Source organism: Brassica oleracea, chromosome C7 (genome assembly GCF_000695525.1).
Source record: "Brassica oleracea var. oleracea cultivar TO1000 chromosome C7, BOL, whole genome shotgun sequence".
In the NCBI taxonomy this organism is placed as follows: Eukaryota; Viridiplantae; Streptophyta; class Magnoliopsida; order Brassicales; family Brassicaceae; genus Brassica; species Brassica oleracea.
The window spans coordinates 47,074,472-47,100,297 of NC_027754.1; the positions used below are offsets into that span (position 1 = coordinate 47,074,472).

A 25,826-nucleotide genomic window follows, 5' to 3' on the forward strand; every position below is an offset into this window, starting at 1 on the left:
TGTTTGTCTCCTGTGGCGAGATAAGCGACGCATTTTGCACTGTTTTGCGGGCTCCACTGACACGTGGCGGCCCGCGATTGGTTCATTTTTTTTTTTTAAATCAGATAAAAGAAAAAAAGGAAAACCTAAGTTGGGTATTTACGTTGAGTGTGCTCTAAGAATCTCGGGTTAATAATGCTCTTGTTCACCAGACACGTAACTGTAGATATTTATCAAGAGATTATTCTGGTTACAGTACAAAGCAACACATTTGATCTAAAAGATGCCACCACAAAAATTATTAAATAACTATAGTACTTTTCAAAATTATTCATGCCACCACAAAAATTTTGGACCTATATTTCAGTCCGGTCCCATATTGAAAAAAACTATAGTACTTTTCAAAATTTTGGAGCTTTCTAGAATAATTAGAATAAATAATTATATTGTTTATATCTATCATTTTGATCATATTAAAACATCTAAATTTTCATTAAAAATTAAATCGGTTTCAAATGCACCGGTTTACTGTTTTTGGTAACGACAAAGTGGGAAAATAGAGCAAAGAAAGGGAAACTATACATTGTGGTGTATTTCATTTGCAGAGATTAATAAAAACAATAGTGGTTATTGAATCAGCAGATTACATGAGATATGTGTGACTATTGACACATCTTGAGATCACTTTTAACCACAACAGCCACTTCCTTGAGAGATGGCACCATCTCTTCCTCCAGCTGCACCTTGAGGACGCCCGTAGCCAACCTTAATACCTGATGACTGCAAAATGCAAAGAGAGTAAGTAATGTTACTACATTAAGATCACAAGCAGAGAAGATTTTTGTGTTGCTTTAACAAGATTACAGATTCAAGTGAGGGGTTTACCTCATTGGATACATCAAAGACGCCGTCCTGAATGTTCTGGAGGATCTTTGCTGCCGTCTTTATGAAGGCCTGTGGATATTGAACCAATATGTTGTGGGATTACAGTTAAATAACAGGATTTAGAAAAGAAAAAAAAAAGGAATTGCAAGGGAAGTATAATCATCACCTCCTCAACGTTTTGAGCAGTTCTAGCAGAAGCTTCTAAGAACAAGAGTCCATGTTCTTTAGCAAACTGTTGACCCTCCTCTTTGCTAACAGCTCTCTTGTGAGCGAGATCGCATTTGTTCCCAATCAGCATAATACTCATGTTGGGATTAGCATGTTGCCGAGCATCCTCTAACCAGCTCGCCAGATGGTTAAACGTCTCTCTCCTGCAAACCCAAAAAACAGCACACCTTTGATGGCATGAACGATCTTTCCAAGACTCTAAAGTAACTTGCCTACCAAGATAATGAAAGAAGACTAACCTGGTGATATCGTAAACAAGTAACGCTCCAGCTGCTCCTCTGTAATACGATCTAGTGATGGATCTAAACGACTCTTGTCCAGCCTACAACATCATATGCATATTGCTGATTATAAATTATAATTTATATATGACATAAGAAAAAGAAAAAGAAAAACATAACAAAACGTATTTGATTATGACAATTAATGAGACAGAACCGTACGGTGTCCCAAATTTGGAGTTTGAGGGGGCGTCCATCGACGGTGACCATGCGAGCACCGAACTCGACACCAATGGTGAGATCGTGGACTGGTTGGAACCTCTTGTCAGTGAATTGCAGAAGCAAGCATGATTTTCCGACACCTGAACGAAAAAATAACAAAATCAATCTAACTTAATGTTAATCAAAATCGAAACTTTGCTGAAAGTCTCTCACCTGTGTCGCCGATGATTATGTACTTGAAGAGGTAATCGTAAGACATGGCTCTGATGATTGATGAATTTGCCCAAAAGGTGGATGCTTTCGAACTTCTGGGTTGATTGATGTTTATACGAGAGATAATGGAAGAGATGTGGAAGTCTGAAAGAGAGGAAGAAGAGATGGAGAGTACACGTCACCGACGGTTGGAGGTTTCTCGGTGGAGAAAGCTATCTCTTTTCTTTTGTAATCTAATCTTTTAGTTAATTATTTAAAAGCAGAGGGACCGGAGTTTAAATACTTCGTAGTTTTTGTTATTTTGACCAAAATATGGGCTTGGAATCTATTTTTCGAAGTTGTGGGGTCTCTTTGTAAGTTTGTATATCTCCTTGTGTAACTTTTGTTACGTCTCTGCAATTTCCTCTTTATAAAATGCCAGTTTGATACCGAGTTTAATCCTCGCGATGAAAGGAACCAGTCACTTTGCACCATCAATAATCCTATAATTGTCAGCTCTATCTATATGTCAGCTTAACACGTTCAGAAGCTATGCGTTTTGACAGGGTGAACTTGTATATTGCCTGACCATTGTCAAAAGCTCAGAACTCAACATCATTGGACGTAAGATCAATTTTGATTCTTTTTTTTATGGATCATGAACATTCGGTAAATAATGAACTCACGTTGCCTTTCTTTTAATGAAACAGAAAACTATACTATGACATAGACTACATATATAGAATAGCATCGTGTTGTACACTAGTATTCATCTTGGAAAAAAGTTTGTTTCCTCTTACGTTTGTTAGATCCACTTTAGCCCCCGTTGTGTTCTGACTTCTGGCTTATGAAATAGTATATCTTAATGCAGGCTATGATATCGAAGTGACATAGACTACATATATGTTGTGTTCATACTACTTCCACTTTCAGAGTTGTAGTAATCTTCTTCAATCCCACTCCAAAAATACAACTTTCGCAGGATCTATATGCTCTTCCATTTATATTAATTGTCTGGCACATTGACTTTCTTTTTGTCAACAACCGTAGTCGTAGACATCTAAATCAAAAGGACACCATTTCTAATAGAACCAATATCAATGATTTTAATAAGTCAACTTAATTATATTTGAAACAATAAGAAGTCTCTCCTTACCAATATATTAAAACTAATCACGTTAATAATCAATATATATATATATATATATACAGTTAACTAATGAATAATTAATATTGTTTTCAAAAATTTAAGCTGTATATGTTAATCCAACAACAACCATGGATATATTCACTGCAAAAAGTGTATTGCTTATAACTTTTAATTTAATACAATAAATCTATATCTTAAATGTAACAGAATTAACAAGTTTGAAAAATCTCTATGACTTTGCCTACCACTTTTCAAAATCAATATGGAAAACATAGTTAATGTATAATTTAAAACACGATTTGAACCTGTTTGAAATTTGAACAAAATTAAAATGATTTAATGACCACGCGACATCAGTATCTAATCAACTCGGTAATTACTAAATTGCACATTGTAAACGTCAACAATCCTCCAGCAATCTCCACACAGCCAATAAGAATCACTCAAGAAACAAAGTGTGTTTTTTCTTTTTCTTTAGTGTGTTACTGTGAAGGGCGATATCGTAACTTTCAACTTAACACGGCGAAGAAAAATCAAAAGGGGCATATATAGAAAAAAAAAAGGGGGAAAATGAGAGAAGAAGAGAGAGGAGGAGACTTAGACAAGCTCCCATCGTCTTTCTCCTTTGTGAGAATTTGTTTTTTTCTTTTTTTTTTTTGGAAAAGCCTAATCTCCTGAATCGCTTCGTCGGAGTCTTCTCACCGCTAATCGTTTTAATTTAGATATATAGTGTCGATCGGAGCTAATCGACGAGTCTCTAACAAACCCTAATTTTTTTGATCCATTGAATCAATCATGGCCTCCTCCAATAACCCTAACTCTTCTTCTTCTTCTTCTTCCGGCAGCCCCACCGCCGCGCAATCGCGCCGCCCCTCTCGGCATGTTTCCTCTCCCTGGACTCAAATCGTCCGCGGCGGCGAATCGGTCCCCACGATCGCCGCCGCCGCCGCAGCTGCTCCGTCCTCTCCTCAATCCAAGCCCCCGATCGAGCCGATCGCTGATGCTTCTGCTTCTTCGGTTGAGGCGGCTGCTGGAGAGGAGAAACCGGAGGGCAATGCCGGGAAGAAACCGGTTTGGAAAAGGCCTTCTAACGGTGGGGCTGCTGCTTCTGAGGTTGGACCTGTCATGGGAGCTTCGTCTTGGCCTGCGCTTTCGGAGGCTGCCAACAAGTCTTCCTCTGACTCTCTTAAAAGCCTCGGCGATGTTGTAGCGCCGTCGCCACCTGTCCCCGTTTCTCAGGTCTGATTCATTTTCATGATTCAACCTTTTGTTGAAATGAATCTTTAGCTGCTTGCTTAAAGTGTTTCCCTTTTGGGGTTTGTATACTGCAATGTATCATTGTTATGCGTCTTAATGCCTCTGAGCTCTATATAATCAACTGATATGGACCTCTTGAGAAGTTTTTTATTTATAATTTGTGATGTCGATAACAAATGCTTGTCTTGATGTATGCACTCACTTATGCATGTGTTATCCTAATAGTGAGAATGGTTCTATGTCTTTGATTCAGGGAATTGCTAATGCTTCTGTTCCTGCTTCGAAGCCAGTGGGCCGTGCAAATCCTAATCCAACACCAAACAACTCGCGCCAGAGATCATTTAAACGAAATGGCGCTTCTGGATCCGCTGCTAATGGTACTGCTTCCCAACCATCAGGGCTGAGTTCACTTGCGGAGTCGCCTTCGCACAACCCTTCTCCCAGAGGCCAGAACCAGAGGAACGGCTTTCCGTCACAAACCCATGGTGGTAGTGGTGGTGGTGGGGCTGACAACGTATCTCAACGAGACTCGTACAGGAACCAAAACGGTAACCATCACCAAACTCACGGCGGCAGGCGCAATCAGGAGCAGCACGGAAATCAAAACTGGACTTTCAGCAGGAGCTTTAACGGGAGAGAAGGGAATGCACAATCACAGAGAGGTGCTCCTCCAGCTTTTGTAAGACATCCACCTCCTCCACCTGTGCAGACAATTCCTCCTCAGTTTATGGCGGCTCAGCCGTTTGCCAGCCCTCTGCCTTTCCCTCCTGGTGAGACACATTAGGAAAAAATCACGTCTTTTGAATTTCATTTATTACTCTATAATGCGTCTTCTTCGTTTCAGAACTGGCGTCGCAATATTATCAGCGTATGCCTTTCGTTGCTCCTCTCTCACCTGGGCCAGTCTTCTACCATGTCCAAGATCCTCCTTTGAACATAAAACTTCAGAAGCAAATACATTATTATTTTAGGTAGTACTGAACTCTCTTGTTCTTCTTCCCGCTGCTGATTTCTCTCCTGGGAAGAAGTAATTTAGATGCACCATGTTTCTTTTTTTTGTCACAGTGAAGAGAATTTGATTAAAGACACATATCTTCGTCGGCAGATGGATGATCAGGGTTTTGTTCCACTACCTGTGATTGCTGGTTTCAATAAGGTAAGGATGTTCTTGAATGTTTGCCTCATTCACTTTTTCTGATTATGATATTTAAACAGTATCTTTTTTTTTTTTTCATTTCAAAGTTCATTACTGTGTGTAGAATTCCAGAAAACGTTTCTTGACTTAGGATTAGTGTGAACTTGTATATAATCCAGTAAGATCTTAGATACCCTTTCTGACTATTTATATAAAGCTTTGCCATGCATGTACATACTTTCAACAAATGAGATATGTTCTTAGAATTTATTCCTACATTAGTTAATTCAATTATGAATACTTCTTTTGGTCTTGTATGATGTGTTTTGTAATGTTAAACTTGAAAAGGAATAACTAATTTGCTGGTCACTTAAGCTTGATCTCATCTATGTTCATTTCTTTTGTTATTCCTTTTCTTCTTAATCCTAGTAACTATAAGATGTTGGTGCTTAGTACCGATATAGAGTTTCTGTATTATCTCATCCGTGACTTTTACCTGTCTGTGTTTCTCCTTCTTCAGGTTGCAGAACTTACAGATAGTGTGCAGCAAATAGCGGAGGCTCTACAAGGTTCACCTGTTGTGGAAGTTCAGGTATTTCTTGTCTATGTGTGTGTCCTTTATTGTGTATGAAAACTTTTACTTTTATTTTGATTGCACAAGCTTCTTCTCTTTTTGGTTGTTAGGGTGAAAGAATAAGGAAACGCTATAATTGGCAACTTTGGTTGATTCCTCAAGACCCTTCGAGCCCCCTGTCTGTTGGTGCAGTAGCAAGCCGAGTCGGAAACTTGGCTCTTGGTGAGAGCTCGGCAGGTCCAAATGGTGGCTCAAGCAGTCGGCTCCAACCTGCGGGAGCAGGAAACGAAGCTGTTTCAGATGGTCAGCAACAGTCTCCTGGTGGTGTTCCAGGGAGCAACCGCAATGGCTCGGATGGTGCAAACCGTTGAACCATCATGTTTGGAGCTAGTGGTTAGTGCTGGACATGAAATATTTATTATTTCGTCCTGCCTAAAATCAGGAAAAAAAAACAATAATGAAGGGGGAATCCAGAAAAAGAGAGATAAAGGTAAGGCATAAAACCAAAAATAAAAAGAGACCCATATGAAAACCAGAAAAGGATCAAAACATTTGTGATTCTTCAAGCTTTTTCATTTTATGGATTTTTTTTTATTTTTATTTTGGTTTATTTTGGATGCTAATAACCTTTTTTTTTTATGTTTATGCTACTTTGCGACATGAGATGGGTCATTGACGGTTCCTTTGTAAACCTTTGTTATGTTTTGGGATTTGTCTGGTTTTGCTTGCTAGTAGTACACTCTTGAACTTGTTCCCCTAATCTTCACTTCTATTCTTCTTTTCAAAGATTTCGATTGTTGAGGTGTTTGTTTGTCTAAGCAAAGGGGAAGTCTTCTTCAGAGAAGACTCGTGAATCTCTTATTCCTCAGCAAATGAAATATGTGAGAAGAAAAGCAGATATTGGTAAAAGTGAAGCAAAAGCAAAACTAGTGTGCCTTTAATCTGATCTTTACCGTAAAAGTGTTCCAAAAGGTACCAAGAATCTTTTGTTCAAAAAAAAAAAAGTAGCAAGAATCTAACAAAACACATGTACCAAACGGTGTTGTGTTGTCGTTTGCTTGTATCGCTTTGATGCGAATGTGAAGTAACACGTGTTTCACGTTCCGCTAACGTTGTACTGTTGTGTATGTAGGGACAGGGTAGGGTTTTTCTTCTTTTTTTTCGGCGAGTCGCTGTATAATTTAAACAGTTTTTTTTTTGGTGTAATAATTAAAACAGTTTACCAAAATGTTCGGCGAGTTGCTGTATAATTAAACTCCCATGATTCATTTGCTAAAAAAATGAAAAGAACAGTCAATTTCATTCTTATAAGCTTAATGTATATCGATCTTAAAAATGCTAATAGATCATCAAGATACCGTCATTCATAAAAAAAAGTTTCACGGTCAATTAACAAAAAAAACAATGAACTTCATGGATGTACATTTCTGAGAACGTTATATAAACATTCCATTTCAAACGTGTTAGCCTTTCACACATGTGCAGCAAATTCAAGTGATTATATCGAGATATTTGGTTTTCTGCATACTAGTGTTCACTTTTAGACTAGTACGGTTCTAATTTGATTATAACAGCGAATTATGTCTTACGCACTCCATAGTTACAACTAATAAATGAAAACAACTGTATTCACCCCTCACTCACGATTTAGCTAAAGGCTAAAGCCTAAGATGATCTAGTTATCATTCAGAGTCTGGTATATAGGTTCTACTTAATCTAGTCATCACTATTTGTAATTATATACAAGCATAAACAATCACATATACTAAAATATTCTTTATGTTCGCCTAAATGTGGAAAACAAACTGAAACAACCCAAAATAGCTTCAACGTCACAATCTCTCTATGAACCATGCATAACACACTAAATACATTCAACGTACACAAATCCAACCATACTCCACTATTCAGCGCCCAACGGTTAGCATTATTTTAGCTCTTTCAACTCCAAGTTCTTATTTTATTGCTAATTCTAGTATAGATTATTAAGTATAAAATTATTACTACGACTGTATACCCATAGGGGTGGGCACTTTACCGGGACCCGAAAAATCCGAACCGAAGTAGCAAAATACCCAAATGAGTATTAAGTTAGGAAATATTGGATATCCGAACCCGGCCACGTGATATCCGAATCCGAATGGATAGCCGAAGATAACCGAACATATATATACTTACCTTTATATTTATAGTTTACATCTCTCATTTAAAAAATATATATTTATATTGATGTTACACATACTTTAAGATCATAAGTATACAATTATAGAGAAAATGACTTGATATTCATTTAAAATGCATGTCAAACTTTTTGTTTCATGTATTAACAAAAGTTACATTCAAAGTTTAAAACAATACCCAAATTAATATCTATTTGTTTTTGAAATATTATCTCCAAACCTATTAAAAATTCAATCTATAAAAAAAAATCAATTAAGTGAAATCTATATTTTTAAATACAAGAATTTTTTTTTTAAAATCTAAATATCAACCCGATTCAAAATAACTGAACCCGAACTAAAAATACCTGAATCCGATCCGAAGTACAGAAATAATCAAAAGGATTCTCTATCCCTATACCGAAATATCTCATCCGAACCCGAACGGGTATGGGAAGCCCACCCCTATATACCCCTATGGACCATACGATATGGTCTATAGACAACCTATGGACAGATGATCATTGTACGGACTAGTGGAACTTAAGAATCTAACGGTCATAGACTCGCGTGTCATTCGTAATGTTCGTTGGCTTATAATTTGAATGTAAATGAAAATCAATAAATACGAGTATGTCATCTAATCTAATCACTCGTCCTGACTGGTTTCGAGCCTATCAACCTTTTTCTCTGCAAACGAGTCATACTCTTTTTTTTTTATCAAAACGAGTCATACTCTTTTTTTTTTGGATCAAAACGAGCCATGCTCTTTTTATCTAATTTAATTTGTGTCTACACTGGAAACTGCTTCTAATTGTGATATAAACTATGTAACATGTGGAAAATCTGAAGGGTGTGACCATATGGCACAGTTGAGTAAAACAAAATATGTGAAAAATTATTTCACTCTATTTACTTTCGTTCCAGTTAATTAAATGAAAAAGCTTCTATCTGATTTACTGTAAATAAGTGAGAAAGCCAATATGAGTAAAGTAAATTTTATCTCAACTTTGCTCAAAATAAAAAATTTACTCTAAAATTATTATTTTTAATCTATCTCTTTTTTCATCTAATTTTATATTGTTTTACTCTAATAGATAACCAATCACACATTTTATATATCAAAATGGTCATTAAAACGGGACATCCGTTGATGTTATGGTGGATTTAATAAGGTCTTATTTCAAAGTGAACAAAAAAGGTCTTATTTCAAAACTAACAGGTAAAAACCACAATGATATGTTACCATTAACCACTATATCTTAATTCTTAATATATGTAGTATTTTTTTTTTGTACAATTTATATTAGTTGCATTGCATGAAAACTGCACCCCAAGCCAGATAAAAATATAGTAAAAATACTATACTACAGATATTAAAAACGAAAATTCTTTACAAAATGAAAAATTTCTCACTTACTATTTTGGCAACTGGCAAGCAAATCTGCCGTTTATATGCATTGTTTTTGTAGTAAACCAAAGAGGATATTAAAAAACAGAGCAAGAGATTTTATGAGTTTGGGACAGAGCAATACAGTGCTGACACATGTCCAATCCCCCTGAGACATGCCTTGTCACACTCTCTTTCTCTCGTACAATACAACTCACAAGTATTGAACTTTGGACTACAATTCGATATACGCATATGTGAATTGCTAGTTTGTTTGCAACATCATCACTATTACTATTCTAGAGAACTCAAGTCATCGAGAAAAGTTAGGGACACACAAAACTCTTATTAATTTAGGAAAAAAACATCAAAATGTTTTTCATTGTTGCATCAATATATCTTAACAACCTATAAACTGGAGATTAATTAAGATTTGAATAAAAAATTTGAAGCTTCTCCTTTTGTCTGTTACAATTGGAAAACATCTTCTAACAATTTTTTTTTTTAATTTAATAACTTCAGTAGACAGCTTCTAATGTACTCTTTGCACATTCTTAACTCATAAAAATTAGGTTAAAATATATATGTGTACGGAAATGAATACTTTATCTTGTTGAATAGAATCTCAAGAGAAAAAGAAAGGAAAAACTGGTATTGTATTGTACTATCAACCTGTAGTAAAGAAGAAAAAAATGAAAAGTGTGACTAGATATGCACTTGGAGCATGAACATAGATAAGGAAGGACAAACATATATTCGAATAACTAGATATCTGGAGGTACTCATATAACAAAGCCAAACACTAATAATAATGGTATTTGAATATTTATTATAAGTTTTAACAATATATACAAATATCATATCATAATAGAAAGAGAATGTTCTCATGGTTCTTAGTAAACTTTGAAATGCAGGTAGCAATTAGAAACAAAATAAAGGAAGAAGTTATTTAACCGAAGTAAGAAAAATAAAAGTAACACATGAAAATTGAAAGTGGTCCAAAAGGATGTGATCTTAAAAAAAGGTGAGATTAAACCAAAGTTTAATTATTTGCCTGCCTTTTTCAAGCATCTCTTTCCCCACACATACTTTTACATTTAAGGATAATGACAACTAGGCCTAGGCATAAAATCCGGAACCCGAAATTCAAACCGACCCGAATCGAAAAATCCGACCCGTTATCCGACCCGAAACGTAAAAATACCCGAACGGATTTTGTAGGGTGATACAAAAAATATCTGAACCCGAAGTGTTATTAACCGAACCCGAACGGGTAACCCGAAAAATCTGAAATTAATAGTCAATATAAATATTTTGAAATATATATAAGTATTCCAATTATTAAATTCAATATTTGTGGTAATATTATATATAATAATAAATATTAAAATGCTAATAAATGCTTTAAGTACACAATTAGTTATAAATAAGTATTTTATAATTTGCTCATTGAAATAAAAAGTCTACTCTCTATAAGGCAATACATATTGTTTACAAATGATGTTTGTTTTCATGCTTGATTTAACATTTTATTGTTATTTTATCAATTTTATATGTGATAGATTAATTTTTATTTAATTTAGATGTTTTTCTTTATGTTTTACTTCAAAAAATTTGTTTTTTACTTTGGTTATATCCGAACCAAACCGATATAATCCGAATCCGTACGATATATGATTACTTTATGGGTTTTATGATGCAATACAATTTTGAACCGAACCCGAAGTGTTATTATCCGAACCCGAAGTGTTATTATCCGAACCCGAAGTGTTATTATCCGAACCCGAAGTGTTATTATCCGAACCCGAAGTGTTATTATCCGAACCCGAAGTGTTATTATCCGAACCCGAAGTGTTATTATCCGAACCCGAAGTGTTATTATCCGAACCCGAAGTGTTATTATCCGAACCCGAAGTGTTATTATCCGAACCCGAAGTGTTATTATCCGAACCCGAAGTGTTATTATCCGAACCCGAAGTGTTATTATCCGAACCCGAAGTGTTATTATCCGAACCCGAAGTGTTATTATCCGAACCCGAAGTGTTATTATCCGAACCCGAAGTGTTATTATCCGAACCCGAAGTGTTATTATCCGAACCCGAAGTGTTATTATCCGAACCCGAAGTGTTATTATCCGAACCCGAAGTGTTATTATCCGAACCCGAAGTGTTATTATCCGAACCCGAAGTGTTATTATCCGAACCCGAAGTGTTATTATCCGAACCCGACCCGTACTAATAAAATTTTAGTATGGGACCTAGAAGCGTAAACCCGAAAATCCGAAAACCCGAAAACCCCGACCTGAATGCCAACGGGTACCCGAATGCCAAGGCCTAATGACAGCAGTTCACTTACCTTATTTTGAAATTATCAACAAATTTATCATTATAATACTTTGAAATTGAAGACATCAAAACTTTTCTTTTAGAAGACATCACAACTTTAATTACATAGTTATGGGAACTTTCTTCGCAGTTTGGAATAGTGTCAATCTCTCTCAACCATCATTGGCGAAAGTTAAGAATCTATCTGAGCTCTCTACACACCACTCTCCTCTCCCCTCTGTTTAAGACCTTTTGGTTTTCTTCTCCAATGTTGTTTTCAGCAAATCATCAGAGAAACAATAGAGTCTCTGCTACGAGCAAGAACAAGACTCTCAACAAAGTTTCTTCCATTTCATCCTCATCATCTCCTTCACACCCACAAGACTCTCAATCCCAAAAGAAATCTCTAGTCACCATGGAAGATGTTTGGAAAGATATCAACCTTGGTTCCATCCACAGCCAACATCCACGAGGCAACCATGAGCCAAGGTTCGGGAGCCACAACCACCATAACCAAAACTCTAACTCTATCTTCCAAGATTTTCTCAACAGGCCTTTGAACCAGGAACCAACAATACCCACCAGCCTCACCATAAGTTCTTCCTCTAATGGAGATACCACCACTGTCACTGCTCTCTTGAGCAGCTCTCCTTTGGAACCTCCTGCAACTGTTCTGAGCTTGAATTCTGGAGCCGGCTTTGAGTTTCTTGATAACCAAGATCCTCTTGTTACCCCTAACTATAATCTGCATAGCCACAATCACCTCACAAACATTCCTTCATTCAACACGTCTTTTGAGGCTCTGGATACACCGACTTGTTTTGGAAAGAAAAGAGGCCAAGAGTCTAATGAAGAAGGTTCAGGGAACCGAAGAAATAAGCGTATGATCAAGAACAGAGAATCTGCTGCTCGTTCAAGAGCTAGGAAACAGGAATGTGCCTCTCTTCCTCTCCTAACCTTCTACTTGAAAAAGAAATGTGGTTTTGTCAACAAAATGAATTTGATCTTAAAAAGGTTTCTGTTTATTTGATTATAATTTGCAGGCTTATACAAACGAGTTAGAGCTTAAAGTTGCTCACCTAAAGGCAGAAAATGCAAGACTCATGAGACAACAAGATCAGGTAAACAAGCCGCAGAGAGAATAAAACATCCTCTACATTACCTACACCTTTTTGGCCAATGACATTTTGAGTCTCAAGATTCTGATACTTCAATTCTTTGTGTGTGTATGTGTGTGCAGGTGAAAATAGAGGCAGAAAATCAGCAACCCAAAAAGAACACACTCCAACGGGCTTCCACAGCACCATTTTGAGAATTCTACAAGCCCTTATTTCTCATTTGGGGATTGAGAGAAAAATGGAAAAGTTTGTACCTATTTTATTAGCTATAAGTATAACTAAGCTAAATTTGTAGAACCTCAAAAGATCTTGCATGGTAAAAAAAGAAAAACCTATGAAGAGAAAAGGATCTTTCCATTTCCTGAGGCACAGGAACACCTGTGGTGGGTCTGGTCTCTCTTCTCTTGTTCTTGTCATTTTCTTGTTCACTCATGTACTAACTTCTACTTGTATTATTGTATTAGTGTTACTTTCCTTGTCTAATGCTAATTTAAAAATGTACCGGTTATGTTTTACTACTGTTTAACCCACTTGGTTCTCAAAAGAAGCAGATGCTTCTTCAAGTGACCAATAGACAAAAACAATGCTCCACTTGAAAGAAAAAAGTGAGAAGGGGACATATCACTGAGAATTTACACAAATGTCTATTCCTTTGGCTGGCTACCATACAAGCCAACAACTTGCACTATGAAAATGAAACCTCCAAGCCAATGGGAATTTAGCCGGACCACTTTTATCTGGTTGGTCAAGACAGAACACGGTATAGTTGGTTATGTCCTGGTCACCCCCACCCCCACACGTTTTACCTATTCGTTGTACTCTAGGTTTTGCTATACTAGTCATCATCAAACCCCTATGTGTGTTTGTATGTATTTGGTTAATCAGGAGAATAGTTTTATCCTCTTTTTCTACGCTAGTCGTCATCAAACACTATGTGTGTTTGTGTATTTAGTTTATCCAGAGAATAGTTTTATCCTCTTTTGCTGCACTAGTCATCATCAAATACTATGTGTGTTTTGTGTGCATTTGGTTTATCCTCTTTTGGTCCAACATCAAAATTACTTGACAATGATAAGTCTAGTTGATGATGTCCAGGAAGAAGATTCTTCTTAATCTACTTTTGGTTGTTGATATTTTGCTGATGTATTGTTTTAAGCAACCAAAAGTGGACATCAAGAGCTAATATGGTGTGGGACTATGATTAGAATCTATTCTCTCACAGTATATGGTAATACTTGGAACCCCTCAAATAGGCATCAAATACTTTAAATCATGATTTTCTTTTAGTTCCATTCCAGACAATGAGAATCCTAGACTTGAAGAAACTTAACAAGAAAAGGTGGGGGTACATTCACCTGAAACTATATCACCATTAACTTCCAATTGCTTACAATCAACGATCTCTCACTAGAAAACTTGAAACTTTAAAACTGCTACTTAGAACTTGTACATAGGAAAGAAGGAACCATTAAGAAGCCTCTCTGGCTGCAAATACGGTGCAACAAGTTGCTACTTTCATTCTGATCACTTTTATTTTCTGGGAGGGTGATAAAAGCAAAAAATCAAGAAGCTTTGGATGCATCACCATCCTCCTCAAGTATTTTTCCATCCTTTGGAACCAAGCATGGAATCCCATCTTTTATCTGACATGATAAAAAAGTAACATCAAGTCTTAACACACATAATCGTGAGCATCAAGCAAAACCAAGACTTAAAAACACTGAATCACGTGATCGTGACCGTGACCACTTTAGGCATGTGATTGTTCTAACAGTGAATATACTAAACCGACACCAAGAACAAACTACTCTAAACGTATGAAGCAAACCAAGAATCCCAGCTAAATATGAAATCTCAATCATAGATCTGACAATTCTCCAAAAGATCAAAGTTGGGGATCAGAACATGTTCACTCAATAAGACATTAAAGCATGTATGATATAGTAACTGCAAAAAGTTAACGGCTTGGTTAGAGAACATCTAACTTCTTGCAATAAACAACTAATCAGAATCGAAAAATCGAAACTTTTTTTTGGATTGAAATAGAGTTGTGAAAACAATGAAGCTTACAGGAAATGAGACACCGATCGTGTCGCTGACAAGTGACTTCGTCTTCTCGCAGACCCTTAAAAACGAGAAAATAGCTTAACCCGATCGAATCTGGTTACAAATGAAACATTCAAAATCGAAAGAGAGATATCGAACCGAACCGAACCGAACCGAACCTCAAAGGTTGCTTGGAGAGAGGGCACACGAGAATCTCCGACAGAGTCTTGTCGATTGCATTTCCAGCCTCTTTAAGCATCACTCTGCTTAATCTCACCATGTTCGAGCAGCTTCAATCTCTAGCTCTCTCTCTCTCCGAATCGAGCTAATCGGGAGACCGGAGTGAAACGCAAAACGCAAAACGCCGTTTTGACTCCCTGATAAAAAAGTTTATTACAACCATGCCGCGACATATTTTTATGTTTTGTAATATGGTCCTTTAATGTTTATTTATTTACAGTTTTGGAAGAAACTGTTCAGATATTAGATTATAATCCTCTGTTTCTGAGAGTTTTTCATTGATGCCTGCCCCTTCGATTCTTATAATTGTTAGGATTCGTCAGACAATGGTAGTCATGTGCATGTGGGAAGCATCTCTTTAAAAAAAAGGACCCGACAAGAATCATGTCATATCAGTTTATCATCATATGGTAAAAGGTGAATCAAGCAAGAGAAGCTAGTTACTCTGTAAGTCTATGATACAATACACACAACACAATTACTGAAAACTTCGATCCCAAACCAATTTACACACAACAACGATCTAGTACGAAAGAAGAATCTCTCGTGTGTCATATTCAGAGAGATAAGAAACGTCGTATATGATTGAATATGAATTCAATGTTCCATGAACTGCGAAGGAGGCGGACTTACTTTCGTCTTCTCCATACCTGCGAGGATTTTAAGAGACCATCTTTGTTCATGCTTCACGACTAAAACCAAAAACATTGTGTTAAAGATCTATATAAAATTCATACCATAAGCCCCACGAATCTCAACTTCTCGCAGTTCTTGAACTAGAGCACAGCAACAACACATCAAATGAGATAGAAAGTCGTCAATGTACCCTCCCTGCCAAATCAGAAAACATTTAAGTACGCATCCCAACAGTAAATGAGTGAACAAACGTGGACTTGAGGCTCTTGGGATGAAGTGTTTCAATCTCAAACCATTTGATATCATACCGTTATGTTGAGTGTTTTCCGGAGTTTCCTCCTAACGCAGCAAGTGTAGCAGCAACACGAAAGTATCAAAGAATACGCCATTAGCTCATTACATGCTTCAGCTGAAGCTACAAGTGCGTAAACACACAAATATCCAACCTTATTAGTTTTCGATTTTCACATAATAAAGTTTACGGTATATTTTTTTATATCGCTTACACATGTGCCTGTTAGTTGCTGCAGTGGCAATCTTCGCCAAAGTACCACACGGGAAAAAGAATGTCTTCAAGCCTACGGTTTCCACATAACAAGAACATATGGAATGTAAACGTTACTCAACGTATATAATAGAGAAAACAAAGTGGAATCACAACAAGAGGGGAAGGACTCACAAAGAGAAGGTTCCGAGCAACAAGCTAGCAAGTCGGTATGCCATTCTTCATGGTGCTGTGATTCTCTTCGTGAAAGCATATCATGCCTCGATGTAACAGAAGAGGTGGACCTGCACGAAACGGTTATGTAACTGAAAAGCATTACAAATTGCACTTAAAGAAAGCATGAAGGTTTAGATTCTAACCTCGAAGCTGCACGACTACTGCTTTGCTTGGGATGATCTTCCTCATACGAATATTCAACAGTTTTTCTCGAAGCTTTCTTCGCCAGTTCCTTCTCAGAGCCGCCATCAACCTCACCAACAGTTTGAGTAACACCGATTAAACGCTGAATGACTTCACACTGAGCCACATCATAATGCTCCTGCGAACGCTGAAGCTCGATCTGCAGTTTCTCGTTTTCCGTTTTGAGAGCATCACAGAACCGCAAGTTAGGGTACGAGCAAGAGAGAGTCTTCTTCAGCACAGAAGCTGCTTCTCTGGTGGATTCTTGTTTCATAATAACATCCTGCACATGTCTATCCTCTTCAGCAAAAGTATACTCGAACTGATCACGGTCAATATACTCTAACCTCTCCTGCACAAACAAAAACCATTACCCCCATCAACAACATCAAGCATGGGCACGTTTATCCGGAACCGAAGAACCAAACTAAACCAAACCGAACCATTCGAAATTTCGGTTTGGATCCTATCAATTATCAAAGTAGATCTTATATCTCTAGAATCAAAAACCAAAATCAAACCGGAGACAAGAACCCCGTCCCCCATGAGTTGGGTGGTGCTTGTGTGGGGGGGGCTTGCCAACCTGGGATAGCTAACGCTACCTTGCCTGGAGACAAGAACCGAAATGGATACTCGAATTTCTATAATATAATTTATATACTTATAAATATTAACTATATTTAGCTTTAAAAAAATCAAATAATAAATATTATTAATAAACTAAAATATATAAAAGAAAACAATTTATCACGAATTTTTTATCCAAAATATTTAAGATTATCCAAATTTTTATCCGAAAACCTGAAAAAAATCTGATATTTGCTGGCTTTTTAACTCAAAATAACTGAAAACACCGAATAAGATCCAAAATTACTCGGTTTTCAACTTTGTTACTCGAACCAAGTTTTCTAAATACTCAAACGGATCTTAAAACCTCTAGAACCGAAACGAAACCAAACCAAGAACAAAAGGCATTGTCTCTTTAGAATGAAAAACTAAACTCACCCTAACTCGAGCGTTATCAACCAAAGTGATGAGAGGAATGATCTTAAGAAACCGATCAATCTCATCCTGAGCCTTCCTGAACTGATACACAATGTTCCACCCCATAGCCAACAAGTAGAGATAGCTCCTGTCCCGACAGCTGTTAACCAAAATATAAGACCTCCTCAGAGCATCCTCGAGGCCTTCGAGAGGCTCGCGAGTCTCCGGATACTTCTTCATCTCGGAGAGCTTGAGCTGCTCGAGCAAGTTCCCGATGAGCTTGAGGTGCTGAGCGAACTGGCGGCAGTTCTTCTTGTGCATCCACGCGGTGTTGGCGGCTTTGACGATGAGGCCGATGAGCTTGACGGCGTCGAGGCCCGTGAGTTGCGCTACTGATGCGATCTCCCCGAGTCCGTCCCATGAATGAGACATATTGTTGCCTAGTGGTAACAGATTCATAACAATTTTTTTTAACTCTTAGTAACAAGTTAAGATCCATAAGCTGTGGTAATCGAGAGATTTACCTTGATGGAGTTAATGTTACCGGAATTAGAGGATCCGATCGAAGTTCTCCGGCGCCGACATTGGTTGTTGCGATCGAATCAGTTGAGTAATCGGAGTAAACAGAGAGCAGGAGCAGCTTCTTGGACTGCGACAATACAAGAAAAGAAAAAAAAAGTTCATAAAGATTCGAATCAAAAAGATTCTTGAGGTTGTTAGAGCTTTCCAACGTCAAAGATCTTTCAACGTTAAAAAGAAAAAGGACCTGAAGACTGTTTCCTCTTTGAAAACTTCAAGCTGACGAAAGAGAAAGAGAAAAAAAAAAAGAGGGAAAGATAATGAACAGTGTAAGTTAAAGCTCCTCCGCCGAGAGTCAAGTCAATTGGAAAAATACACAGAGAGTCTATAAGTTAAAGAGAGAGAGAGAGGAGACAGTATTGGAATGCTCAGTTAATGCATTGAAGAAGGCAACAGGTATACTTTTCCATCAACATATAAATTAGTAAAAATGGAAAATGTTTAGAATATTGATTTTAAAGGAAGAAGAAGAAGAAGAAATGTTTAAAAATGTTGCAGGAGTATTTGAGTTTTTTTTCTGGGGAAATGCAAATCAAGTCACCTGAGTGGAGATATCTTCGTCGTCGTCCGGATGCAGAGACGAGTCGTATGGAGAGAAGACGGTTTGTTTTTGTCGATTATTAGCTTTCCCACACCTTCACTTGCCACTCGTCGGAGCTGAAGACCCCCGTGTTACCAATATGGCCTGCCTAACTCCCTTTATTTACCAATGTGCCCCCCGGTGACTTTTCTTTTTCACTAACCATAAAGTTAATGATTCCTGCTTTAACGCATTTCCAAATCAAGTCTAACTTGCATTTTCAACTATAACACTGTATGAAGATAATAGAAGCAATGTGTTCCAAAAAATACATAATAGGCACAGTATCATATGTTTTTAATTTGAAAACACGCAATGGTATATGTTTAAAATAGTTAAAATAGTGGGCAAAAATGGGATAAAAAAAACGAGACATGATCGCTTAACTTGATTTGTCTTTGAATTACAGTCATTGTTGTAATGATGAGGGTTAAGGTAGGAAAGGCAATCAAGCCATCACACATTCCCCTTTTAAGTCCCTTTTACGTTGAAATTGATTTGTCTTTGAAATGCAGTTACGGTAATCATATGCCTTGTTTATTCTATTTACAATAATTTAATTCTTCCCTAGAATAATCTTGCTTCACGTGGATCGCCCATGATTGTTTTCTAGGCAGCTGGCTAAACGGACGGTAAAATAATGGTTTGCCTATCATTTAGCAAAAAAATATGTATATATTTATATAAGAAGTACAATAAGTTATCAAATATTTTGGCACGTATACTATATGCATGTATGGAAAGAGTGGACATTGGTGTTGGTGGTGGTCCTGGTGAGCACTGCTACAACCTTTTTTGATAGTCTCTATATAAAATCTTAAATGTAAAACATTGTTTCCTCAAAAGTATATCACTAGTTTCAGCAGAGAAATTGTCGGTTCGGTAAATATGTTGATATTACAGATGCTCCATGACAATGACCGAAGTACTGAATAATAAATCTTGTAGATGTTCATGTTGCGGAATTATTTTTGAACCAAAGTCTCAACAAAACCAGCACAAACTGATTAGTATTAGTATGTCATAGACTCGTATTGTAAAAGTAAGAAACGAGAACTTATTTTTATGGGAGGTGAAGAAGATTGAGAGACTGTTGTTTGTTTGGTGGATTGTCTAACATGAAATTTATTAGTTGAAAACAATCGTGCACCTTACTTTATACTACTAAACTAAATGTTTCGAAATGTCCTCATCTGTAACAATTAATGGGACAGCTAAATTTTCCATACACATCATAAAGTTATTTATTACTTATACTTAACAAATGTATTTTAAATTTCTATACAGTACTTTAAACTAGTTTTGAGGTTTAATTAGTGTAAATCTTCATCGAATGTCTAACACTTTGTCGGAACCGAGCTTATAAAAATATGATTAAAGTACCCCTCGGAATCTGCATTCCCTCTGACCTAACTGTATAAAATTGCTAAACTATAAGCTTCAGCACACTCTTGTTTACGTCGAACAAACATCAACATAGCAATAAGTCGAATCTCTAACAAATATAAAATCACGTGCTAATCAGCTAGCCCCTAACATAGTAGCTTTGGCAGTCCGTGAACCAATAGTTGATAACTTGCAACTAATCATATGCGGGGTCTTGGGCAAAGCCTAACGAAACATTGGCCTTAGACCTCCAAAAATTTTGGAAAAAATTACGTAGAAAAAAATCTCCAAAATTTTTTTTTTAGATCCCCAAATTTACAAAAAAAAAAATTTTGCTGAAATTTTTTAATAACTGTGTACAGCCCCATGAATCTTAAGGCCGGCCCGGATCATATGAACCAGAATAGCCCGTGATTTTTTTCAATATACATATATCAATAATTATAATCTTAAACTATAATATTTTCTGCATAATAGCATGCGCTACCAGCTAATGAGTTTCAGGTTTTTGGTTTATAATCTACATTATGTTTTGACTGGTACAAGTGGACTGTTTGTACATAAAGTCATCACTATACAAATGGGTTGAGTTATTCGTTAGTAAGCCCATAATGTCAATATCTCAAAATCAGTCATTGGCCCAAAATCGAAACAGACTTTTCCTATTATCCTCGTCTGCAGACCGAGACAAAAGATGCCAAACCGAGGTACCCCGCACTTGTATTAAACAACGAGATAACAGAAAATTAAATGCAACACGTGAAAAATATAATAAATTTCAGTTACAACTTTCGTGATTTCGTTTCTAGCTATACTTTCAATCTTTTTTTTGAACTTATTCAATCAGTTGATACGTTTATACAAGGGAAAAAGATTTCAATACGTAGAAAAGGAAAAAAAAAAAAACTCACGAGGGGAGCCACACTCGAAATTGATAACGCGTGATTGAGGATTAATACATGTCCTTTTATAACATTGAATTTAATCATGCTAATTACCCCCCTTACGTAGGACCCGCTCTTAAAGCTCATATCACAAAAGTCCTTAACTACCCTTCATCCCAAAAGCCATTAAAACAACAACGAGAAGGATACATCCGTCACATCACAAAGATATTACTATTAAAGAGTAAAGCAAAATAAAGAAAAGTAGTCGTACAAAATTATTAAAATTGTAGCGCAATCTACGCTTCAAAATTGATACAAAACAACTAGTGGGTAAAGGAAAGTGGGTCCGGCGTCTCCGATAATCAAGGGATTAGCCAGTCGTAACGCACCACGTATCGAGATTACTTGGGTACTTGTAATAGTGATTAAGAAACGGTTTTGGCGGGCTTAATTAAAAAATTCAAAAATCAGAGGCCGAAATTAAAAACCCTAGCCCCTCTTTCTCTATCTACCTTTCACTCAAATCTCTTCCCTCGCCACTTCTCCCTCCATTTTCGCTCTCTAGGTTTCGAGCTTCCTCTCTCTCGAATCCGAAATATCTATTCCCCGAAGTAGAATCCGAGGTTAGTTCCTTCTCCGTCTCTTCTCTTATCCCCTTTTTTCGATTTCTAGGGTTCGAATCCATCTCTCTCTCTCTCTCGATTTGATTCGATTCGATATCGTAAGTTTAGTGTAATTGGTTGATGAAATTGCTGAGATTTGATGGTTTTTGTATTGATTTTGTAGCTGTGACTGCATATGGGGAAGGTATCACCGAAGGATTCGGATTCGAAGATCTCAACGAGGAAGAAGAAGCTGAAGAGTTCGAATAACAAGTACTTAAAGCCTGGGGCTCTTGTTCAGCTTTGTTACAGCAAAGCTTCGGCTACGGCTAAGTCTAATAATGATTTGGGGAAGAAACGTGTACCTGTGTTTGATACTAAGCCTGCTAGGAGCAGTGTGATTGCTGTGGAAGATGTTAGTTCTCCCAGGAGCCCTCTTTTATCGTCCCCTGTTAACGTTGTTAAGAGGAGCAGTCTGGTGAGGCCGATGAAGTTCGATGATTTGCAGGTGGAGAGTAGTAAGAAGAGTCCTTTAATGTTATCTCCTGTGGGTGTTGTTATGCAAAACTCGCTGTTGAGGACGCCGAAGACGCCGCAAGCTGAGCCTTGTGATTCTGAGTCTCAGTTTGAGGCTCTTCCCATGGATTTATTGGTAACTTTTAGTGTTTTACTCATGTGAAATGTATGAAAGTTTTTGCCTTGACTTATTATATCTCTTTGCAGGTTAAGATTGTGTGTCATCTGCACCATGACGAGCTGAAGGCAGTGTTCCATGTTTCTCAGAGAATAAGGGCAGCTGTGAGTGTTCTCTGACTTGTTTTTAGTTTTGCATCCATGTCTTAATCTTTCTTTTTGGAATCAGGCTGTGATTGCAAGACAGTATCATTTCAATTATACAACGCCAGACCGCTCAAGGCAGGAGATGCTGAGTGTTCTGACCCCAATGCCAATAAATCGTTGGCCATTTGTTAGGTACATGTTTTGCTTTTCAAGTTTACGAAAAGAGCATCAAACAACTTGTTTGGTTCTTAATTAGACCCTCATCATGACTCTAATGAAACAGCAAGGGTGATGAAAACTATAGGATCATGGGAAGCCCACACACCCCAAAGGCACCGAGACATGCTCCTCGGCCACCTTGCCGAACTAAACTAGCGGAGATGAAGCAAATCACCGCCGTTCTTTTCCAAGACCCGACGGCTTTCCCTTCGAGGTGCAGCGTTCCTTCGGTTCTCCAGAGGCCGACTTTGTTCAAACCACTGGCTCCAAAGCACCCTCGTGTGCTCTTCTATGAAGATGAGTTATGTCAAGCTGTTGCTCAAAACAACCTTCAGTGATTATGCTTGCTACAGTCAAGACGCTTTCGTTTCGCTTGTCCATCTCTGTTCATATTAAGTTTGCCTTCATCGTGGTTCATGATCATCTCCATCATGATTATCATCATCAGCATCATCTCAAGTTATAGACTATATAGTATAAGTAGCATGCAAGTTTTGTAGCAGTGCTAGTTCAGGGTAGTAGGTTTACATGGTAATCTCTTAGTATCATTTCAAGGTTTTCGAGTTTTCAAGTCATCCGAGTTTGTCGTAATAAGCAAGTGTTTTCTGAACTGGTCGTCAGTTGAGTCTTGTGTATATTTTTCTGCATTTATTTGGATTGTTTTTATTTTTCTTCTTTTATCACCTTTACTTGCTTTCTTCTTAAATTTGCTATGAATTTTTTCGTGAATTGAATCGTACCAAAAAATGAAGACCAGTAAACTCGAGTTCATGAGAAAATAATATACGAGTGTTGTAAATATAACAAGATATCCATAGATGTAAGTGTAAAAACTCCTACTTATTTGGTCTTATTGGGCCTTGAACCATTTGCAAACAGCCTATAGCGTGTATTAACTAACTCATACGGCGACGTTTCGAACCAAATGAAATCGTACGGCGCCGTTACTATCCTTGTTGCCAAACAAGGCCTTTGTTTTCCCGTGTAGGGTCCACCAATTCCTTTTGTGGCTATAAATCAAGCTCTCTATGTGTTGCGTAGAAACATTTTTCTCCATCGGAGAGATTCGAGATCTCGCGGCTCCCGTCGTCTCTTCGCCCCCTCAGCTGCTATCTCCGATCCATCGCTAATCCACTGTTAGCTTCTTAGGATTGATTTTTGGCGCGTTATTATAATAAGCCTTCGTGATCGATCTAGGGTTCCCGCGAGATCTGAGATTTCATCTTTTTTGTCCCGTAGTCATCATCTTCTTCGCCGTCCCTAAAAATCGTAACAATGTCTCGGTGTTTCCCGTTCCCGCCACCTGGATATGTAGTGAACGGAATCCGCGATGAGGCTATGATCGAATCGATCAAGGTTTGTTTGAGCATTGATATGGTTTTTGGTTTTTTTTTGGGGGGGGGGGGGGTTTTTAATGATGTTTATTGATTACTATCAAAGAGTACTATATTGTATGCAAAAAAAGATGGACAAGAGCGGAACAACCTCCGATCATGAAATAAATTTATGATTAAAATGGGGTTTAAGATTAAAGTTTATGGTTAAGGTTTTCAAAAATTTATATTTGGATTTATGATTAAAATGACTAGATTTAACTTCTCTATATAAAGTTTAACCCTTAAACTTTATAAATCTAGAGTTTGTTGACGGCTTGAAAGATGGTGATAGTGTTTATCTATTGAAAACGAGACTATTATATAACACGAATACAATGTCACAATATCAATTGTTGATATTAATGAGAAAGACAATTCTAAGTTTGTATAGTTCATTGAGTAAATGTCCCTAAATCAATTGTTGTGCACCACCATTGGGAGTTGTAAGAGTTACTCCATCTGAGTTTTTGATGTGGCGAGTTCTTGATTTAGTCTCTGACCCATTGAGTTTTTGTCAATTCAGGGGGCTGAGGACAAGTGTAATAAAGAACAGAGGAAGAAGGAGAGAAAAAGAGATAAGAAAGAGAACAAGGATAAGAAGGATAAAAAGAGGAAGGAGAGGGAAAGAGGGGAAGGGGAAAGCGAAAAACACTCTCATAAGAGAAGGCGAAAAGAGGAAGTTGCCAAAGATGTTCAGAACAACCAGAAAGTTGATGTTTTTGGCAAACTAAAAGAAAGTGAAATAAACTGTTTGGAGAAGAGCAGCCTTACTGTGGAACGTGAGCTGGTTCAGTCCACGTCTCAAAACTCTTGTGATAGCACTCTTAACAGCAATGACAAGGTTAAGCAGCCTCTCAATGGTAGACATAACAGCAATGAGCTACCTAAGGAGATGGAGAAGGAGAAGCAGCCTCTCGATGGTAGACATAATAACAACAACGACTCTGGTGAGTTTGTTTGTGTTTCTTCCTTTCCCTGGGAAGGATTGTAGTATTCTTGTTGGGTTTAATTACCTTTTCAGGAATATTGATGACAATCTTTCTTCATATATGAATTTGAAGAAAGCATCATTCGGATTCGGTTGCCTATTCGAAGGCCGAAAGATCCTGAGGTGATGGTGATGACCAACAAGGATCAACCTTGTCCTTCCCGGGAAATAAAGTTAGATAGTCTTGTTACTAAAGAGCAGCCGCAACAACATCCTTGTTCCACTTCTGCACCACAACAAGAGAAGAGAAAAAAACACACTTCCTCAAGGAAACACAAAGAGAAGAAGAAAGTGCCGTCTTCTACTACTGAAGAAACTTATCAACCTTCAAGGCTATGCAGGTTGTGCCCTCCATCAGTGGCGGAGCACTTCTTGAATGTAGTTGAGAATTGGGTCCCTAACACGATCGAGAGCAGCGTAGAGCTAACTAACTCTGAAGATGACGACGAATCTTGGTGGTTGATGAAGAAGAAGAAGCCAAGTAGCCACAAGATCGACACATGCAAACAGCTTAACAGAAACAATGAGACCAAGGAAGTACTAATAAGCAGTTCAATAGCATGGCCACGTGCTAGCCTTTTACCAGAAGCTCATGTCTACGCCTTACCTTACACCGTCCCTTTCTGATAACATCAAAGACTCAAAACCTGGTCGAGATATCTATGTACCGGACTCGGACCAGATAATTTTTTTTGGTTTAGCCTTAAATGTTTGTTTGTATAAGTACACTGTTCGTTATTCTTAGTAAAATCAGTATTACGCCTTATATCTCTCTTGCTGGTAAA

The 25,826-nt window shown here is 37.4% G+C and overlaps 7 protein-coding genes across 10 annotated transcripts; 4 read left to right on the forward strand and 3 right to left on the reverse strand.

Annotated features, from left to right (window-relative positions):
• Positions 1 to 457: 457 nt before the first annotated feature.
• Positions 458 to 1,976, reverse strand: LOC106303681 (ras-related protein RABB1b). Its single transcript, XM_013739980.1, has 6 exons — positions 1,749 to 1,976; positions 1,536 to 1,675; positions 1,332 to 1,414; positions 1,031 to 1,235; positions 865 to 933; positions 458 to 759 (listed from the first exon to the last, which is right to left on the reverse strand). Exons 1-6 carry the CDS (start codon positions 1,792 to 1,794, stop codon positions 667 to 669), a joined length of 636 nt encoding a protein of 211 aa, XP_013595434.1. The 5' UTR covers positions 1,795 to 1,976; the 3' UTR covers positions 458 to 666.
• A 1,458-nt stretch (positions 1,977 to 3,434) lies between these two features.
• LOC106306689 (la-related protein 1C-like) lies at positions 3,435 to 6,603 on the forward strand. Its single transcript, XM_013743401.1, has 6 exons — positions 3,435 to 4,116; positions 4,388 to 4,904; positions 4,979 to 5,105; positions 5,200 to 5,290; positions 5,790 to 5,861; positions 5,954 to 6,603. Exons 1-6 carry the CDS (start codon positions 3,673 to 3,675, stop codon positions 6,212 to 6,214), a joined length of 1,512 nt encoding a protein of 503 aa, XP_013598855.1. The 5' UTR covers positions 3,435 to 3,672; the 3' UTR covers positions 6,215 to 6,603.
• Positions 6,604 to 11,883: 5,280 nt separating this feature from the next.
• On the forward strand, positions 11,884 to 13,254 carry LOC106304741 (protein FD-like). Its single transcript, XM_013741136.1, has 3 exons — positions 11,884 to 12,647; positions 12,760 to 12,837; positions 12,957 to 13,254. Exons 1-3 carry the CDS (start codon positions 11,985 to 11,987, stop codon positions 13,026 to 13,028), a joined length of 813 nt encoding a protein of 270 aa, XP_013596590.1. The 5' UTR covers positions 11,884 to 11,984; the 3' UTR covers positions 13,029 to 13,254.
• An 830-nt stretch (positions 13,255 to 14,084) lies between these two features.
• On the reverse strand, positions 14,085 to 15,256 carry LOC106304125 (UPF0434 protein BRADO0313). Of its 2 annotated transcripts, none has more exons than XM_013740521.1 (3): positions 15,060 to 15,256; positions 14,905 to 14,959; positions 14,085 to 14,477 (listed from the first exon to the last, which is right to left on the reverse strand). In XM_013740521.1, the coding sequence occupies exons 1-3, from the start codon at positions 15,158 to 15,160 to the stop codon at positions 14,397 to 14,399; spliced, it is 237 nt and encodes a 78-aa protein (XP_013595975.1). In that variant the 5' UTR covers positions 15,161 to 15,256; the 3' UTR covers positions 14,085 to 14,396. The 2 variants fall into 2 exon arrangements, with proteins under 2 accessions (XP_013595975.1, XP_013595974.1); XM_013740520.1 differs by having other exon boundaries at positions 15,045 to 15,250.
• Positions 15,257 to 15,545: 289 nt separating this feature from the next.
• LOC106301973 (protein MID1-COMPLEMENTING ACTIVITY 1-like) lies at positions 15,546 to 19,070 on the reverse strand. Of its 2 annotated transcripts, none has more exons than XM_013738475.1 (9): positions 18,765 to 19,070; positions 18,169 to 18,293; positions 17,666 to 18,084; positions 16,621 to 17,012; positions 16,436 to 16,545; positions 16,263 to 16,334; positions 16,065 to 16,171; positions 15,858 to 15,951; positions 15,546 to 15,770 (listed from the first exon to the last, which is right to left on the reverse strand). In XM_013738475.1, exons 3-9 carry the CDS (start codon positions 18,074 to 18,076, stop codon positions 15,718 to 15,720), a joined length of 1,239 nt encoding a protein of 412 aa, XP_013593929.1. In that variant the 5' UTR covers positions 18,077 to 18,084; positions 18,169 to 18,293; positions 18,765 to 19,070; the 3' UTR covers positions 15,546 to 15,717. The 2 variants fall into 2 exon arrangements, with proteins under 2 accessions (XP_013593929.1, XP_013593930.1); XM_013738476.1 differs by lacking the exon at positions 18,765 to 19,070 and adding an exon at positions 18,411 to 18,503.
• Positions 19,071 to 21,560: 2,490 nt separating this feature from the next.
• Positions 21,561 to 23,366, forward strand: LOC106303794 (F-box protein At4g35930). 2 transcript variants are annotated; one of them, XM_013740119.1, is made up of 5 exons: positions 21,561 to 21,699; positions 21,863 to 22,330; positions 22,402 to 22,476; positions 22,541 to 22,650; positions 22,763 to 23,366. In XM_013740119.1, exons 2-5 carry the CDS (start codon positions 21,875 to 21,877, stop codon positions 23,013 to 23,015), a joined length of 894 nt encoding a protein of 297 aa, XP_013595573.1. In that variant the 5' UTR covers positions 21,561 to 21,699; positions 21,863 to 21,874; the 3' UTR covers positions 23,016 to 23,366. The 2 variants fall into 2 exon arrangements, with proteins under 2 accessions (XP_013595573.1, XP_013595572.1); XM_013740118.1 differs by having other exon boundaries at positions 21,565 to 21,699; positions 22,742 to 23,366.
• A 363-nt stretch (positions 23,367 to 23,729) lies between these two features.
• LOC106306106 (glutamic acid-rich protein) lies at positions 23,730 to 25,807 on the forward strand. The gene is made up of 3 exons (XM_013742579.1): positions 23,730 to 24,033; positions 24,577 to 25,000; positions 25,115 to 25,807. Exons 1-3 carry the CDS (start codon positions 23,953 to 23,955, stop codon positions 25,666 to 25,668), a joined length of 1,059 nt encoding a protein of 352 aa, XP_013598033.1. The 5' UTR covers positions 23,730 to 23,952; the 3' UTR covers positions 25,669 to 25,807.
• Positions 25,808 to 25,826: the final 19 nt, after the last annotated feature.

What these genes read in the sequence shown, in the direction of transcription:
- LOC106301973 (XM_013738475.1), bottom strand. Translation starts at nt 18,076, where the DNA reads ATGTCTCATTCATGGGACGGACTCGGGGAGATCGCATCAGTAGCGCAA. An exon ending in TTGCTCGGAACCTTCTCTTT is followed by an intron (nt 16,335 to 16,435) that starts GTGAGTCCTTCC and finishes TGGAAACCGTAG; the next exon opens with GCTTGAAGACATTCTTTTTC. An exon ending in GGAAAACACTCAACATAACG is followed by an intron (nt 15,952 to 16,064) that starts GTATGATATCAA and finishes CTGATTTGGCAG; the next exon opens with GGAGGGTACATTGACGACTT.
- LOC106306689 (XM_013743401.1), top strand. Translation starts at nt 3,673, where the DNA reads ATGGCCTCCTCCAATAACCCTAACTCTTCTTCTTCTTCTTCTTCCGGC. An exon ending in CAAATACATTATTATTTTAG is followed by an intron (nt 5,106 to 5,199) that starts GTAGTACTGAAC and finishes TTTTTGTCACAG; the next exon opens with TGAAGAGAATTTGATTAAAG. An exon ending in TGATTGCTGGTTTCAATAAG is followed by an intron (nt 5,291 to 5,789) that starts GTAAGGATGTTC and finishes CTCCTTCTTCAG; the next exon opens with GTTGCAGAACTTACAGATAG.
- LOC106304741 (XM_013741136.1), top strand. Translation starts at nt 11,985, where the DNA reads ATGTTGTTTTCAGCAAATCATCAGAGAAACAATAGAGTCTCTGCTACG. An exon ending in GTTCAAGAGCTAGGAAACAG is followed by an intron (nt 12,648 to 12,759) that starts GAATGTGCCTCT and finishes TATAATTTGCAG; the next exon opens with GCTTATACAAACGAGTTAGA. An exon ending in TCATGAGACAACAAGATCAG is followed by an intron (nt 12,838 to 12,956) that starts GTAAACAAGCCG and finishes ATGTGTGTGCAG; the next exon opens with GTGAAAATAGAGGCAGAAAA.
- LOC106306106 (XM_013742579.1), top strand. Translation starts at nt 23,953, where the DNA reads ATGTCTCGGTGTTTCCCGTTCCCGCCACCTGGATATGTAGTGAACGGA. An exon ending in CTATGATCGAATCGATCAAG is followed by an intron (nt 24,034 to 24,576) that starts GTTTGTTTGAGC and finishes TTGTCAATTCAG; the next exon opens with GGGGCTGAGGACAAGTGTAA. An exon ending in TAATAACAACAACGACTCTG is followed by an intron (nt 25,001 to 25,114) that starts GTGAGTTTGTTT and finishes ATGAATTTGAAG; the next exon opens with AAAGCATCATTCGGATTCGG.
- LOC106303794 (XM_013740118.1), top strand. Translation starts at nt 21,875, where the DNA reads ATGGGGAAGGTATCACCGAAGGATTCGGATTCGAAGATCTCAACGAGG. An exon ending in CTCAGAGAATAAGGGCAGCT is followed by an intron (nt 22,477 to 22,540) that starts GTGAGTGTTCTC and finishes TTTTGGAATCAG; the next exon opens with GCTGTGATTGCAAGACAGTA. An exon ending in AATCGTTGGCCATTTGTTAG is followed by an intron (nt 22,651 to 22,741) that starts GTACATGTTTTG and finishes CTAATGAAACAG; the next exon opens with CAAGGGTGATGAAAACTATA.
- LOC106304125 (XM_013740520.1), bottom strand. Translation starts at nt 15,160, where the DNA reads ATGGTGAGATTAAGCAGAGTGATGCTTAAAGAGGCTGGAAATGCAATC. An exon ending in TTGAGGTTCGGTTCGGTTCG is followed by an intron (nt 14,960 to 15,044) that starts GTTCGGTTCGAT and finishes CTCGTTTTTAAG; the next exon opens with GGTCTGCGAGAAGACGAAGT. An exon ending in CGATCGGTGTCTCATTTCCT is followed by an intron (nt 14,478 to 14,904) that starts GTAAGCTTCATT and finishes TTATCATGTCAG; the next exon opens with ATAAAAGATGGGATTCCATG.
- LOC106303681 (XM_013739980.1), bottom strand. Translation starts at nt 1,794, where the DNA reads ATGTCTTACGATTACCTCTTCAAGTACATAATCATCGGCGACACAG. An exon ending in CATAATCATCGGCGACACAG is followed by an intron (nt 1,676 to 1,748) that starts GTGAGAGACTTT and finishes TTTTTCGTTCAG; the next exon opens with GTGTCGGAAAATCATGCTTG. An exon ending in AACTCCAAATTTGGGACACC is followed by an intron (nt 1,415 to 1,535) that starts GTACGGTTCTGT and finishes ATGATGTTGTAG; the next exon opens with GCTGGACAAGAGTCGTTTAG.